Genomic DNA, 16880 nt, shown 5'->3' with positions numbered 1-16880 from the left:
GTAGGGGAATAAAACATTAAATATGATTACTCACCTGTTTATGCATAGAAGTTTATTACATAGAAGTTTCTGTGAGAAAACACAAAGACACATTTTTTTTTGCCACTAATCTAGAGCCCTGTGTGAATGTCACCTTACAGTAAGGTATCAATGGTCCAAAAATCGACCGGAATTTTTTTTCTTCATTACCTGAAATCCCCTCATTAGTACCAATGTTTTAGTGTGAGAATGTTTGGTGGGTATTGCATTAAAACACCGACACCACTCCACACACACACAGACGGACGGCGAACTGACGACAATATCCTTTGGCCAAAGTTGGCACATAGGAATCTTATTTCAAACATGACTTTTTTTTAAAGTATTTTTAAGTGAGTGCAGAATTAAGCCCAAGTGATTGGCAGACGCATTAAAACTCTAAAGAATTAAAATAAGACAGTAGGAATCAGTAATAGTCACTGTAGTTTACTTTTATTGCAAAGCAACAAAGGTTAGTCATAAAACCATAAAGAATTCATCAATGACAATAAAATCCCAAATCCATAACTAATGACAACATTTGGAACATTTTTTTTAATTTTTTTTTTTTTTTAAAGACTGCCAAGTTCACTGTAAACCCAAATAAGTTACCAGAACTTAAACATCTTTTTTTAAAAAGTTGATTACTGTCAAAACTCTCCAGAACGTGAAAGGTTGGATGACTGGTTCCTTGTCATTTTTGATAACAGTCATATTAAAGTGCTATATGAATGAACTTACGCTTACTTCTAAACAAATATGCATAGTTCCATTTCCTCAAAAATGATTAAAGTAACTAAAACTATGTAATTATGTTAATCATTGGGGTTTACAGTGTTTCTTATGAGAGATGTTTAACTATTGGTTGAATAACCAACATTGTAGTCACCATGAAAGACTTTTTTTCTATACGCTAATGGGGGAAAAAAAAAAAAAAAAAGAAATGATACAACATAAATTATCATTGAGATGAAATTCTTATATTTAACCTCAGAGAAAAACTCTTAAGACATCAGCAGAAATCATACGTTAAATAGTTGAAAGTTACAGCAAAGACAAAGCAAAAAGGTATAATTTAGATGACTTGTGGATACCCCTACTTAAACTCTATCCTTCTCTTCACGTGTATACTACCGCTACTTTCTCCTCTATTTTTCTTTGGGTGCCATGTCGTCTCCACCAGACATGTTGCTGTCCTCCTCATCATCTCCCATTATCCCCTTCAGGTACGAGCGCTTGAACTCCTGGAACAAAATGTCCTCCTCCATCTCACTGCAGGAGCAGCAGTGAAGAAGAAATGTTAACGTTTTCTACGCTCGTGAGTCACACACGTGATCGCGAAAGTGTCGTTTGCCAGTGGTTTTAACAGTTAAGCGTATAAAGGTTATTGTTAACTAGGTAAACACGTTCTTTTCTCTAGACCAGTAGTTCTCAACCTTTTCAGCCTGTGACCCCCAAAATAAAGGTTCCACAGACTGGGGACCCCCACTGTAGCTGAAGGTAGTTGAACAAAGACATGAACATTGAAGAACAGTCATGTGTAGACAGGGTCATCTAAAATGGGGAATAAAAGGGAGAGATTTTTGGGGTTCATCCATAAAATCAGCAAGATGATGGTCTGAATAATATCCACTGTTATCCAGGAAGTTTATTATTATTTGCGCCATAGTTTAGAGTCACTTTAACCCTTTATAGGGTACTCATTGAAATATTTTTAAATTACATTTTTTTAACCTTAGAGTATTATTGGTATTGGATGATAAAACAAGTCTTGATTAGTGTTCATTCTACATTTTCATGTAGAAAATTGAAGTTGCCATATTCGGGACTTTGCCCGTGATCACACATATTTACTAATTATAGCCCCAGAATTAAAAAAAAAAATAATTTGTTAAAGTTAACAAAATATCAACATTAAAACATAATGTCCTAAGTTTTATTAGCTTATTTGTAAAGAAAATGTGCGAAGTACCTGTTAGATGCTTTGGGCATATGACTGTGCCTACATTTTCCCTGCAGTAATTTCTCTGAAGTTGTCCACAAACAAAACATATTCCCTCACTGAATACAACTAGTCAACTAAAAAAGTGTGAGTTTCATCAACTTACCATGGTTAGCTTAGATTGCTTCAATCATAAACGCACAGTAAGTTGAGCCACATGACCACCTTTTTCTGAATTCAGAGAAAACAGGAAGTTGGAGGCCTCCCAGGTCTCTGCTGATTGGCTGGGTGAAGACCACATGGTTCTTGATCTCACCTAGGCACAGGACTGGTGCCAAACGTAATGTGTGCGGAAATTACCAAAAACAGTCGTAGTTAAAACAGTTAAAGATGTAGATTTTTGTTTTAATCAGAAATAAAATGGGTTAAAGTGACCAAAAAAGGGATTTTAAAAACCACAGAAATTAGTTAAAAGTTTAACATTTTAGTGGCCAAAAACGGACAGAAAAAGTGGTAAAAAGGGCTGAAAGTGTCACTATTTGCTTAAAAGTGGCAGAAATAAGGGGGGAGGGGTAGATAAAAAACAATTCGTTTAAACTGGAAAATGTGTGAATGTTGTTAAAGTGGCAAAAATAAGCATGAAAAATGGTGAAAAGAGGTTAAGTGACATTAAGGATTTACAAGTGCCAAGAATGTGGAGACGTGGCAGAAATGGGAGTAATGTAGCAAAAAAAAGGAGAAAAAATATGGCAAGTATAGCAAGTCTGGTGTAGCTTCAGAAAAAAAAAAAAAAGTTAAAAATAATCAAAAACAAGCTCAAATTGTTCCAAAAACATTCTTAGTTTCTTGTAGGCATCTGGCGACCCCCTCCCAGTGTCTCGCGACCCCAAATGAAGTCTGACCAAGGTTGAGAACCAACGCTCTAGGTAGCTGCGGGTTTTTCAAGTACGTCAGTTTTATACTATACTATTATACAGTATAATACATAGTCATTATTTGAATACTGAATTATTACTGATTATTATTTTCGAACAATTATTGTTAGTAATTTAATGTTTTATTTTAAACATAATAGAATATTATAATGGGTTATTTCCTGAAGCTTACTATAGGTTTATTTAGGTTTGTATAAATAACACAAAAAGTAGGTCTACTTGTCCTGAAAAACATGTAATTTGGGATATAGCAAATAAAGAAAAACTGATACTGCTTTTTAAGTCACAGCGACACAATAAACGTCAGATAAAAGTGATAAAAGATCATGAGATGGTATTGGGTTCCTGAATTCCGTAACTAAACGCAAAACAACATGGACACGATTCAAGTAGAACAATTAGCAGAAAAATTCCAGCCCATGTGTTTGTTACCCGACCCTCACAGGGAAACAAAAGCCCCCGTACATTAAAGGAACGCTTTCATACCTTTATTAGCTGATTCACAAAAACGCAACAGTTTAGTAAAAAAAACAAAGACTGAATATATGGGATAGTATGGATTACTCACCTCTCCTTCACTGTTGGCAGAACAGATGTAGAGAAGTTATGAAACTGTATTAGAAACCATGTCGTACAGTATATAACGCCTGTGCAGCTTTGTTTCTCCTTACCAGCATTGGGTTTGGGATGCATCAGTTTGAAAGGAATTTCCAGATCAACTTCACTATGAAACAAATGAAAACAAAGTGTCACATAATGTAACAATCATAACAGTGCAGAGCTAATGCTGTTCAAGCTTTAAAATGCTATATATATATATAATATACAGTAAAACATAGGGTTGGAATGAAACAGTATTTAGTGCCTCCTGAACAAATTTGTTTTTTGTTGGTTATCAATCGTGATTGTGATCATGATTATCAATTTCAACCAAAAGTACCCAATAACTTTCATTCTTTTATTTCCTTCTCTCTCACTGCTGCCGCCCACCCCTAGGGCAGTGGTTCCCAACCTCTTTCAGGTCGTGACCCCATTATTATATCACAAATTTCTGGTGACTCCAGTAACTCTAATATATATATATATATATATTAAATCATACTAGTTACACTGGGTTACAAATACAGAGTAGTAAGTGCACAAAGTGACAATATGCGCAAGTTCAGATATTGTTTCTGTATTTAGGGTTGAAAAACCCTGGCCTCATTAATTCAGAAGTATTGGTTTCTGGGAAACAATTAAAATAAATGATCTAGCATCACATTGCACCGTCAGCACAATGAAAATAGTTGATCCTTACCCACCCCTTCCATTGTCCTACCCTGACTCCCTCTCCCCTGTCCCCCTCACCAAGGTGTAGCACACAGTTTTTCTTACCCTTCCTTAGGGCTGGTGATGGTCACAATTGTATTTATATTCATTGCAATAATAAAATATACATAAATGTGATAAGATTGCGCTACATGTAGTGTTGACCTTGGACAGCACGTGAAGACAAGGTAAAAAAAAAATTATACATATATAAAGCAGATTAATGTAATAAAAATCAGACAAACAACCGTACCTTGACCCCATCATCCTGTGAGCATGAAGAGACAAATAACATATTAACAAACATGGAATGCAAAAAACCAAGGCTAAAATGTGTCAAAGACATCATAAAAAGTTCATTTGAGATCTTAAAATTCTGAGCACAATTTGGGCTCTCATTACTTTAAAGCAAATTTATTCAAATGTGTTACATTTTCTTATCTTACATTTTACTGGGTTAGTTTAAGGCTGACAAAGTGACCAAAGTGCCACAGAGAGAGAAAGATTTACCCTCCAATGATGAGCTTTATCAAAACTCTGTATGAAACAATGATCCCCATCACCTCCTTCAGCACACCTTCTTTGATACTGAAAGGAGAATTTAAAAAAATCTATGAGAGTTTCACAAAACCAGTCATTTCTGAAGTCCTGCATGGGTCACTTACATGCTGGTTGAGGCCAGGTTGGTGTCTTCGTGCTTCAGTTTTCCATCCAGTACGATTCCTCTGCGCTCTCGGTTGTTGGCCAGCAGAGGAAGCATCGTGTAGACTTTCTCCAGAGATGCTCCAGCTGCCACAGAGTCTCTGACACGTCAACATAACCACACAGAAAACAGCAACAGTGTCACCACTAGACAGAGGTGTAAAGAGTACTGATATATCCTACTCAAGTAGAAGTATTGTTACTTGATTGAAATTGCACTCAAGTACAAGTAGGGCTGCACAATAAATCAAATTTCAATCGTGATAGAGATTTTGGTTGCCACGGTTAAATAAACCAAATCGTCGGCAATGTTTACATTTAAAATACAGGTTCTTTACTCTGTATTAATGTATTTATTCAGTTAGCCTTTGGTACATTTTAAATTATTGTGTTCCATTCATTCATTTTCTGACCCACTTCCTTTTATTCAGGGTCGTAAGGGTCTGCTGGCATCTATATTCAGCAATCTATTCTTCACTCATAGCATCGCACTTAAATTACTGCTCCGAAATATGGGGTAATAACTACAAAACGGATCTTGAACCACTATTTAAACTACAAAAAAAAAGCTATAAGAATTTTACATAAAGCACCACACAACACACACAAACGAATTATTTGAGAATGCAAAATACCTAAAACTGCAAGAAATAATACACTACAACACACAAATACACGCATTTAGGGCCTCATCTAAAAAACTACAACATCAAATACAAAAACGTTTCACATACAATCAAAATTCCTACGACTTCAGACATAATGTGTTCAGACCAGACAGGGTCAAATCGAACGTTGGCAAACATAGTACTGTGTATAGAGCCATGAACCTCTGGAATAGCCTTGACGCAGAGACACAACAATCCGTAAATCTGAAAGGATTTAAGGAGAAAACACGGAGGATATTTCTACACGCATACAGATCTCAAGTCAACTCTTCATCGAACTCTACAGCGACGACATGGAACTCATCAACTGGTCATTGAGCGCCATCGACAAAATCTTCACGACGAGGCAATTACTACAGCACGAACCAGCGTGTCCAAAGGACACATACCCAAGTGGATATGTCATGGATGCACGAGGGAGAAGCCAGATGCTCTGTCTCTCCCTGCTGACAGTGGAAGATGTGGAGGACATCTATCTGCTAGGGGTCATGATCTTTGGCCTGCTAATGATGTGGGTATGTGTATGTGCATGTGCCTTTCTGATGGATCGTAAGCTGAGGCGACTTTCAGAGGATATGAAGGTACTCCGAAAGAAGAAGAACTTTTCGTTTGGAGAGTTAGATTAACGTAAACAACGACTGGAAAAGAAAGCTCGAGGAGATACGGAAAAAAAGGACAGTGAGGAGGAGTAACAACAGGAACAATGACTGCAGACGAGAACACATCACATAAAAAAGGACAAAAAAAAATTAATGAAAAGACGAAATTATGAAGAAGATGAGAATGTTTGACAAGGGAAGAAATGAGGTTTGATGTAAAATTATCTGTGTTCAAATCAGGGGACGGATCTGGATAAGCATAATGCTTTTTTCCGTCGCCCTTTCCGGCATGCAAAATGACAAAAAAAAAAAAAAAAAAAAAAAAAATGATGTGATTTTGCTCTGAATGTCAAAATGAATTTCTGTGATTGCAACCATGTTGGAAATGAACTGAATAAATAAAAATAAATAAAATTTATTGGGTGTTAGGTGTAGGGTTTGGTACCGAAACGCGATACCAATATGGCACCGGTTCCGACGTAAACGGTAGTAACCAGACCGATTAAGAACAAACATTTTGATGCCTCAATTTGGAACAGATCGGCTAGATCAGGGGTCTGCTGCAACCTGCGGCTCAGGAGCCACATGTGGCTCTTTGACTTTTTTGCAATGGCTCCCTACAGCGTTAAAAAAAAAAAAAAAACATTGAAATAGAGTTTTTTTTTTTTTATTTATTTTTTTTTACAGAGACTATTGACAAAATCATGATAACAATATTCATCTCCAGTAATTATGTAGTTTAATATCATTTAAATGTTTATTTATTATTTCCATATGTTACTTGTATATATATTATTTAAGGTAATATTGTGTTCAATTTGGCCCTGAAAATTAAAGTGTATATCGGTTTAATTTTTTTTTTTTAAAGTACCGATTTATGAACCGTTTAAAAAAAATACAGAGTAGGCACTGGTATCGGATGAAACCCAACTGATACTCAACCCTAGTTAGTAGGTTTATTATAATTCAATTTTAAAGCTTAACATTGCACTGTTAACTCTACACATATTGCTTATATAAAAGTGTTGCAATAAAAATAGATTTCACCCCCTCATATGATAAATAATTGTGATTATAATCCTGATCACAATATTGATCAAAATCATTGTGATTATCATTTTGGCCATAATTCCTAAGTACAAGCAAGTCGTACATAAAATACTCAAGTATTTTAAAAATCTAATCTCACATGTTATACAATTATATTTACAGCACTGTAGTTAAAGTAATTATAGCAATTTTTGTTGTTGCTAGAAATTAATTAATTTAATTATCTATTTGTAAGTTTTAAAGGCATTTGAAATAAATATTTTGTTTAACACTCACAAAACAGCAACTTTTGTAAAGCTTTTTATTGTAAAGGCAACTCTACTAAAAACATGTTTATAAAACCTAACCAACCCAAAGAGAAATGCCTTTATAAAGTTTACTTTTTATTTATTTTTTTAAAATCCTGATTTGCATCCCCCTCTGTCTGAAATATAGATTATTATTTATTGTTGTCATTGGAATATGCTACCATTGAGCATGTTGATGAAGAACCAACATTAATAGGTTCTACTTTCAAAGCAAACGTTGCGCAGAAAGGCCAGAACGTACACGTAAACCTTTTCAGTGAAGCAGAAATGCTACTTTGGGGGCTGTTACTTGTGTTTCTGTGAGTGCACCCAAAGAATTGATGTGTAATTATTATTATTATTATTACCCAGACTCCTCGATATCCACACACTTGACGTAGCTGTCATTGGAGTACAGCACCACAGTGGCGATCTGGTCGACTATATAAGAGACATGCAGATTGTTATACATGGTGATTTTAAGATGTTGTGTTGATTACGGTGGTGCCTACCAGACAGAATAATGTTCTTGACAGTTTTGCTGGAGTTGTTTGTGATGTCGACGTGAACTTTGATAGGTTCTCCGTGGTAATAAACCTGGAACAATAATCAATAATAGTCTCATAAGGGTCATTCCATGTCAGTTCAAAAATGGTCCACGCATTTCGGTCTCAAATAATTCTGAAATTACCAATAGTTCCGTGAATGTTCGATAGGAAAACTGTAAAATTTTTGTTTGATCAGATGAATATTTTTTGAGATATGGCCAATTCAGCGAGGAGGGTATATGTCGATTTTCGCTAGTCCTTATTTTTCTTCCATTTTCAGCTTCTAATATCTCAGGAACAACATCACATAGGTAAGTGAAATTTGGTATAGTAATACAACTCAACCTACTCTCAGAATGGACAAAAAAAAAAAAAAAAAAAAATCTGTTATACATCCTATCCATGTCTGGGTTTTGGGCCTTCAGTGAACAACTTAGCATATGCCTCAGCTAACTGTAATTTGATCAGCTTAGAGCTATGTACATAGACTGTTCACATCACTATTGATTAGTCACATATATGCATTGGTTCTTGGGTGACAGTCTGCTGAAAAACTACTTATTTTACCATTTTTATTGGCCCATAAGTGCCAAAATCTGACCTCTGTTTTTCATTTATAGTATAAAGATTACTTTTTCTTAGGATATACATTTTTTTTCTGAATGCGACTTTCATTTTTATTTTGGACCCCAACTTTGGGGCTATTTCACCACTCGCCAATATTGAAAACCCTTGAGGTCATTATAGCTTGCCCCTGTGTCTTATAAATATTCCAATATTCTAATCACAATTGTCTATGTCTCAAAAGATATTCATCTGATCAAACTAAAAACTTACTGTGTGCCAATTGAATTATTAAGAAACAATTGGTTAAGATTTCAGAATTATTTTGAGACCAAAGTGTGTGGGATGTCCTGAAACTTTATTAAAATGACCCATAATGGCTGTTGTACCAAACAGAACATTGTACATGCATGTGATCTCCAGTTTAAGGAGAACTCACCTCTTTGTCCAGACGGGCTTTGGCATGCAGTGGTTTCTCAGACATAACAAACTCCTTAGAGATTTCAATGGACGGCACGATGCCCTCGCTCTCTGGAGCGTACTGGACCTTCCTGAGCAGCAGCTTCACTGAGCTCCTGTTAAAGGATTACACAAACGTGTGCTTAAAGCCCAATAAAAACACCCCATATTGCAACTATAGTTGATTTTTGGCAATGAAAATTTGAGAGATCTAAAGTGAGTTCCAGAGAATTTGAGGGTTTTCTGAAAAGGTTGGATTGAAGCTTGAAGAGACTAAATGAAAATTGTAACTGCAGAGATTTAAAAGTAGAAAAGTTCTGATTACAGATATCTGAAAATGTTAAAAAAAAAAAAAAAAGAGAGACTAAAATATCAAAATCAAGACATTGACATGAATAGAAAAAAGAACCATCTACAGACCACATGATTTATTAATTCCCAGATCTGTATCATCTAGAGCACACATGGGCAATTAGTAGCCTGGGGGCCTCATGTGGCCCTTGGTCTTGTTTTGTGTGGCCCCGCAATAAATGTACAAAATGATGCAACCAATGATGCAACCCACCCAAACAAAATTACAGAAAACTGCAACAATACACAACAAAGACAAAAATATACAAAATAACATCAGAAATACGCAAAATGACAGAACACTATACCAAACAGACTACCAAAACAACAACAAAAAATAAAACATAACAAGATACCAAATACGATTAAAAAAAAAAATACACAAACTGACTCCAACAACAGAAAAAAAAATAATAAAAGTCCTAAAAATGACAGAAAAATATACGAAATTGTTCTAAAAACATAAAATACAACAACAAAAACACAAAATATGCACACAAAAACTATTTGGTCTTTCTTGCGTTAATTCTCAGATTGCTCATTATTCTAAATGATGTGAATGTCAATAATGTGGCTCTTAGAAAATCACATTTTTTGTGGCCCTGGCCGTGATGAAAGCTAACCATCTCTGCTCTATAGATTATGAAAGGACTTACCGTTTTGGTACTTTAGCATCCGCGCTCTCAGCGCTGAAGGCCTTGATTTCAAACTGTACGACACATTGCTGAAGAAGAACAAAGAGAATGAACCATGTTTGTTCCACGTATTGAATTCAATAAAACATCTTCATCGCCTCATCAGCATCATACCTTTCCCACATCATGGGGCGCAGGCTGGAGAGACACTGAACAAGGCAGGTTATCTGGAAACTAGGGATGAGAAATTAAACAAATTTTGATTAGTTGATGCAAAACATAGCATAGAATTGTTGTTCAACCAGCCCCCCCCACCCCCCCCCCAAAAATAAATAAATAAATAAAATAGAATATTTGCATTTCCTGAAGAAAATGCAAGTGAGGATGCAGGTGCTGGCCTGAATTAGCCTAGCATTAACCTAACATTAGCTAGCATTATATAATTATTTAGCGTTAACATTAGTATTTACAAGTATGAGCACTAGACTAGCATTAGAATTTGCCTGGCATTAGCATTAACCGAGCATTATCACTAACCATGCATTAACCTAACAATAGCATTATCTTAACAATAGCACTAACCAAGTATTAACATTAACCTAGCATTATCATTAACCTAGTGTTAGCCTAATGTTATCATTAGCTTAGCATTATCACTAAACTAGCATTGGTATTAACCCAACAATAGCATTAGCACAAACCAATCATTAACATACCATTAATCGAGCATTAGCCTAACATTATCATTAGACTAGTTAGCATTAACCTTGCAATAACATTATCCTAGCATTATCACAAATCATACATTAACCAAACAATAGCATTATCCTAGCATCTGCACTAACATTAACAAACCATTAATCTAGCGTCGGCGTAGTATTAGCCTAACATTATCATTAGCATTAACCTAGTGTTAGAATTAGCCTAGCAAAAACATTTTCCTAGCATTAACCCAACAATAGCATTATCCAAACATTAACACTAACCAAGCATTAAAATTAGCTTAACGTTAGCATTAGCCCAATGTTCACATTAACCTAAGATTAGCATTAGCATAGCCATAAATTTGCAATAGCATTAGCCTAGCTATAGCATTATACTTCTTGCATCCGATTCCTCACTAATAATGAAATAAAATGGAATGCTGAGTAAATGTACAACAATGGGGGTCTAATGTGTCACCTCGAAGAAGAAAGGATAGGCGTCGTCTCCCAGCTTCCGCAGCAGTTTGGCCTGAGTCTTGGTGTGGATGCCCTGCTCTCGGTCCAGCAGAGGTGGGTACACCTGGCGGGTGGACAGGTACAGCTCCCTGTGGAAGGCGATCCCCATCACGTCCATGTCGTCTCTCCCATAGCGGAAGATGCAGGACAGGGTGACAAACACTGGACCACACACAGACAAATGTTCAGTTTGAAATTCTAACATTCACAGCCTGATTGCTGCAGAATGAATAGATTTAAAGATAATACAGACTTTTTATACACACCTGAGCAAACTATATGATGACCTTATTTACAGTTTAGGTCATTGTTTTCTGCTGCACATTCAACTACTTAAAGCAATCTGTGGTTGGAAGCACAAACATTTACTCATTGTTTGAAGTTGTTTGTGGAACGTTCCGGCGACTACTCAGCCAATGACTGCTTTATTTAGGCTTTTGTAAACCAAATGTAAGAAGAATTAAGGTTATACAAGACTTTTCTCCCCCCCTTTTTATTTTATTTTTTTTTAATGGAAGCAAATTATGGCCAATTTTGAAGGAGAAAATATTTATGGGCAAATCAAGAAAAGTCCATTTTTAGAATGAATTCAAAATTGTCCCTGGTCCACTTCCATAGATTTGATGTTATTAGCAAAGCCCAAAATTATTTTCTTCATCAAAATTAGCCCTAATCCAATTCCATAATTTCTTGACATACAGTATGAGGTTTGAATTTCTATCAAATTCACCCATCCTTGTATCATTAATATCAAACTGAGCTCAGGTTATTGTAGGTACAAAATATCCTTTATATTGTATACTAGAAGAGCATTATACTTTGTAAAACAACTAAATATTCACACATTGAAAGAAAAAAATAAATAAATATAAAGTCATTTTTAAATTAAATATATTAAAACACTTGAATTTGGCATCAACAAACTGCAGAGATGAAAATAACAGATTACAGGTACACAGGTTGCATTCATTGATTTGCTTTTATGGTTACTTGTACTTTTGAATATATATCTAAATAACTAATTTCACTTGAACCTTTAAATAACTAATGTTTACTTTGAGCACTATTTAAGCTACTTTTTACTTGAGTATTTTATGAATGACTTACTTGTACTTCAATCACAAAAATTCAGCCCTGACATTTTGTGCCCAGATCAGCAACATCATGTAGAAGCCATTATTTAGTCAGTAATGCTCAATGTGTGGTTTTTCATGTCTTAATTTTATTTATTATTCAGAAACCCTTAAAAGGGGGACACTTTCTACATTTTTGCCCTTTTTCAAAAAGATTTGAGTCTCCTTTTGCTAATAAATATCCCTTTTTCCCTATTTTTGCAAGTTCATTTTGACACTTTTAGCTAACTTTTTCCTAATAAACACCACTCGTTTCCTTTATTCCCTTACATTTTGCCTATTTTTGTTCCACATTTTTGCCCTTTTTTTTTTTTTTACTAGTGTTTGCACATTACATACCACCTGGTTCCTCTTTGCCTTTTTTTTTGACCACTCTTGACTGCTTTTGGCCCATCTTATGTAAAGTAAAATGTATTTGTATAGCAGTTCTCAGAGACAATAGTCACAAAGTGAGTCACAGTAGTGAAATAAATAAAGTAAATAAGTATTAGAGCATCTAATCAAGTAAAAAAATATATCCACTATAACAAAACAACGCTAGGTCACTTTTAATCACTTTACTTGACACGTTTTTGCCACTTTTGGGCCATTTTTGGCCACTTGTTACCATCTCGGCCTCTACTTGCTCTTCAAAATAAAAGAAAAGAAAATGTAGCGGACCGGACCAGTCCATCTCTGCTTCTACTTGAGTGGGATAGATCAGTTCTCTTTAAACCTCTGGAATAAACTGAATCCCAAACTGACCTTTTCTTCCTTGTAGATGCTCAGGATCAACGAGGATGACGCCATCTAGTGGGAGAAAAAAAAAAAAACCACGAGATCTGCAGTGTTACAGTTTTAAAGCACACTAATTAAAAAAATAGCTTTATTGTCATGGTACAGAGATGTGGTGGTGCAGGACCCAAATACAGACACATTGAGGCAGCGGGCAGGCGTAGCTTTCAAAATTATTTTCCATGTTTTAACCCAAAAGGCAACAAAACACAAAACCAAAAGGGGACGAAGATAAGAGGGAGCAGGAGACAAAATAAAAAAATGCAGTGCCAAACTAGGAGGTTAACAATGACAAGAACAAACATTTAGCTAAATAGTGCAGGAGGCCTGATTGGGAACGGGCCACACCTGGGTGCAAAACAGGAGGGCGCTAATCACTCACAACCCAAACACAATGACATCACTGGGAGGAGGAGACATAAGCAGGAATATCTGGGAACACAAAGACAAGGGCTGCGTCCGAAAAGTCCCTCCTATCTCCTTTCTTATCCACTTTTCCGACGTCACGATATTAAGGAAAGGTGTTAGGAGAGGAGTAAGAAAACAACCTTTTGACAATCAGACAAACTTCCACGAGGTGACGTAATAATCTGACGGCTGCAAAGGTTATTGTGACGTCTGCTCTTTGAAAAAACTACAAATTTTTCTGAAAATGGACTACTTAAAGCACATTTGTAACAATTTCCGCTGATATAATCTCAAGAATCACAAGGTTTGAATGTAAATCAAAGGAAAAGAGGCTACCAGGCTAGGAACAAAAGTGAAAAAGAAAAAAATGTCACATTGAGAATGGTTGCTCACACTCACCTTCCATTCACTAATATCAATTATAGGAGGTTATAAAGCTTAGCTTAAAGACAATTTGAACACTCTTTATAATGGCCGCCACTTCCTGGGGTGGGGTTATGGAAAAGTGGATTGGATAGGAGATAGGAGGGACTATTCGGAGACAGCCAGGATTTGACACAAGGAGCTAAACTTGAAAACAGAATAAACAAAGACTCTCGGAAAACCAGAAAGAGGACCAAAAGTGCAAAAAACAAACGAAACATAACAGACCCTGACATTTATACATCAAATCACTCAGTGTTTTTAGTGTTGCAGGTGAGACTCACCCACAGGATCCACAGAGTCCACATGATCGACAAAGTCTCTTTTCCCCAAATACACTCCAACCTTAAGCAGAACACGTTGTTAGAGAGATAATAGTCTTGCCACTTCAATGCATTTTCAGAACTTCACAGGCAAGTTTACGGCTCTAAGAGTCCCTTATGAGAGTCTTGCTCTCAAACCTCTGCACACATCTGTGTAATTGACAGTAAAGAGGTCCACCTGTCTATTTTGGTCACATCTCTGCAGCAGGTTCTCTTCATTGAGCCACAAAGCTTTACATAATCTGACCTTGAATGACCTGCAGGCAACAACTGTGTGATCTTCTGAAGTGCTTTCTGTGATTAAACTCAGAATATACATTATTCCAAACCTGCATTGCACCTAATGAACAAAAATCTAATGATTCCAGCAAGTTCATTTTGTCTTCTTTTTTGAAATATATGATAAGGTTTCCTGAAAAGAGAACTCGTAGCGATACATCAAGGCACATCACCTCTGAGGAAGACTGGCAGTTGACAGTCGGAATATGTCAGGAGATAAAATTTCCTAAAATGTCCTGAAAAACCTTATCTGGGGAATGTTTGAAATAAGGACAGAATTATCCCTGGTGCTGGTTAGAGCAGGTATCTTTCTTTTTTTTTTTAAAACTACTTAAGGCCATAGGCGGAGTTTAAGATTCTTGCCAGGGGGGCAAAAGAACCAACCACAATGTGTGTAACATATGCAATAATGCAAAAAAGATTAGTAAAATAATTGATAATGATGACTACAAAGCGTCAACACGTTGTTTAATGTTGTAAATTCATGATAAAATCAGGCCGGCGGCCATTTTCTGTTTCATTTTTGCTGCAGTACCATACATGAACTGCAGGCTGCAGTGTCGCTTCACCATTTACATTGTGAAGAAGAATTGCACAACAGAAGAAGAACCAACCTAAAGCCTAAAGTTTGGGACCATTTCACTGTATTCTACACACCTGAAGTAGAACTAACATCTGTGGCATAAAACTAACAGTAATGAAAACTTTTGACCACTGGGGGGGAAGGAATTAATTAATTTTGTTGAAAAATACTATAATTTTATGGCTTTTACCCACATAAAAACACTCAACCACCTTCAAAAAGTGACATTTCACTTACTGACTTGTCCTTGGAGACTTTCTTGAAGACAACATTCTTTGAGCTCATGTTGACACAGAGGAAGGTGGCTTTAGTCTAAAAAGACAAAATGGAATGTGCTATTAGCTTTATACATGGAATTATGAACTTGCCATACTCTCAACATGAAATATATTTGAGCCCTGGACTTTTACTTTTGCTTACACAAGCCAAATATATAGAAAAGAATAACATAAAGAAATATGAAAGGTAGATAGTTTTTGTTCATCATTTAATATAAAATATAATGTAGTTATCCAGTCTTGTTGGGTTAAAATCAATTGACATTTCATATAGAGCCCTCAGAAAAACTGTAGAAATAAAAAAAATACTTGAATTTTATTATTTGCGGAAGGATTTAAATCAGAATCAACTAATATTTCTTAATAAATAAATGGATAAATAAAAGTAATTCTACCTCAGTCTAAAAACATACATTTCTGAAAATGTAACACAATAGTAAAGCAAGAAAATACAAACGTCCCGTCCTTGCTTGATACCTCTTATATGGTGAACGACGTAAAATACCACCTTCTGTTGAATCTGAATGCACGTATGACCTTTCAGCTTAATTTCTAACCACTGAAAAAAAAAAGTATGTGTTTGACATTTTTATGTTGAATAGATACTAAAATCCATGCTTCAGAGAGTGGCGTTTAAATGCAACCTCTCCATTTATCATCATCTATAAACATAATGTTTTGGTAAAACTAGTGTTTAAACTATAGTTTTGAGTGTCTGGTATTTGGTGTGGTTCCGTTACTGCGTCAAAAAATTAAAAAAAAACAAAAAGAAGAAGAAGAAGAAGAAGAAGAAGAAGAAGAAGAAGAAGAAGAAGAAGAAGAAGAAGAAGAAGAAGAAGAAGAAGAAGAAGAAGAAGAAGAAGAAGAAGAAGAAGAAGAAGAAGAAGAAGAAGAAGAAAAATGGATCATTGTTGTATATAATACCTAATTAAATGTAAAACAGTTTTTGCATTATATGAGGTCACAAAATCAATAATTTCCCACACAAATAGAACAATCTATATTCACTGCCACTGATGTAAACAATTAAAAACAACTCACCTGAAGTGCAAAATATGACAAATGTTGGTTGAAACAGTAGAAGACCAGAGAAGCTCTTTAGAGACGACTACACAGGCTGTCCATCAGAGACTTTCTTCACTCCCCGTTAGCCAATCAGATCAGCCGCAAGCCATTTTAGACCAATCCTCGATGCTCATGCCATTGCCCTTTATACATTAGTCAAAGCGTCCATGAAGACAGAGAGACATGAACATCACTGAGAGGATTGAAGCTCTTTCCCCCTCAGTCAGCACAACAGGAACAGATTAAAAAGACACAGACAGGAGAGAAAAAACAGACAAAACTCATCCCATCAAACCATGTACTCACGTTACTGTAATTGAGTTGC

The 16880-nt window shown here is 35.7% G+C and overlaps 1 protein-coding gene across 1 annotated transcript; it reads right to left on the bottom strand.

Moving 5' to 3' along the window:
* Nucleotides 1-1119: 1119 nt before the first annotated feature.
* On the bottom strand, nucleotides 1120-16669 carry saga (S-antigen; retina and pineal gland (arrestin) a). Its single transcript, XM_028472591.1, has 16 exons — nucleotides 16532-16669; nucleotides 15450-15524; nucleotides 14312-14372; nucleotides 13167-13211; nucleotides 11252-11451; nucleotides 10244-10303; nucleotides 10091-10158; nucleotides 9064-9199; nucleotides 8025-8109; nucleotides 7881-7953; nucleotides 4872-5009; nucleotides 4717-4794; nucleotides 4460-4474; nucleotides 3567-3619; nucleotides 3464-3473; nucleotides 1120-1290 (listed from the first exon to the last, which is right to left on the bottom strand). Exons 2-16 carry the CDS (start codon nucleotides 15495-15497, stop codon nucleotides 1167-1169), a joined length of 1194 nt encoding a protein of 397 aa, XP_028328392.1. The 5' UTR covers nucleotides 15498-15524; nucleotides 16532-16669; the 3' UTR covers nucleotides 1120-1166.
* Between the last annotated feature and the right edge of the window lie 211 nt (nucleotides 16670-16880).

This window comes from Gouania willdenowi, chromosome 17 (assembly GCF_900634775.1).
Source record: "Gouania willdenowi chromosome 17, fGouWil2.1, whole genome shotgun sequence".
Taxonomy (NCBI): domain Eukaryota; kingdom Metazoa; phylum Chordata; class Actinopteri; order Blenniiformes; family Gobiesocidae; genus Gouania; species Gouania willdenowi.
The sequence above is the reverse complement of the archived record's forward strand: the minus strand, read 5'-3'. Positions and strand labels throughout refer to the sequence as shown.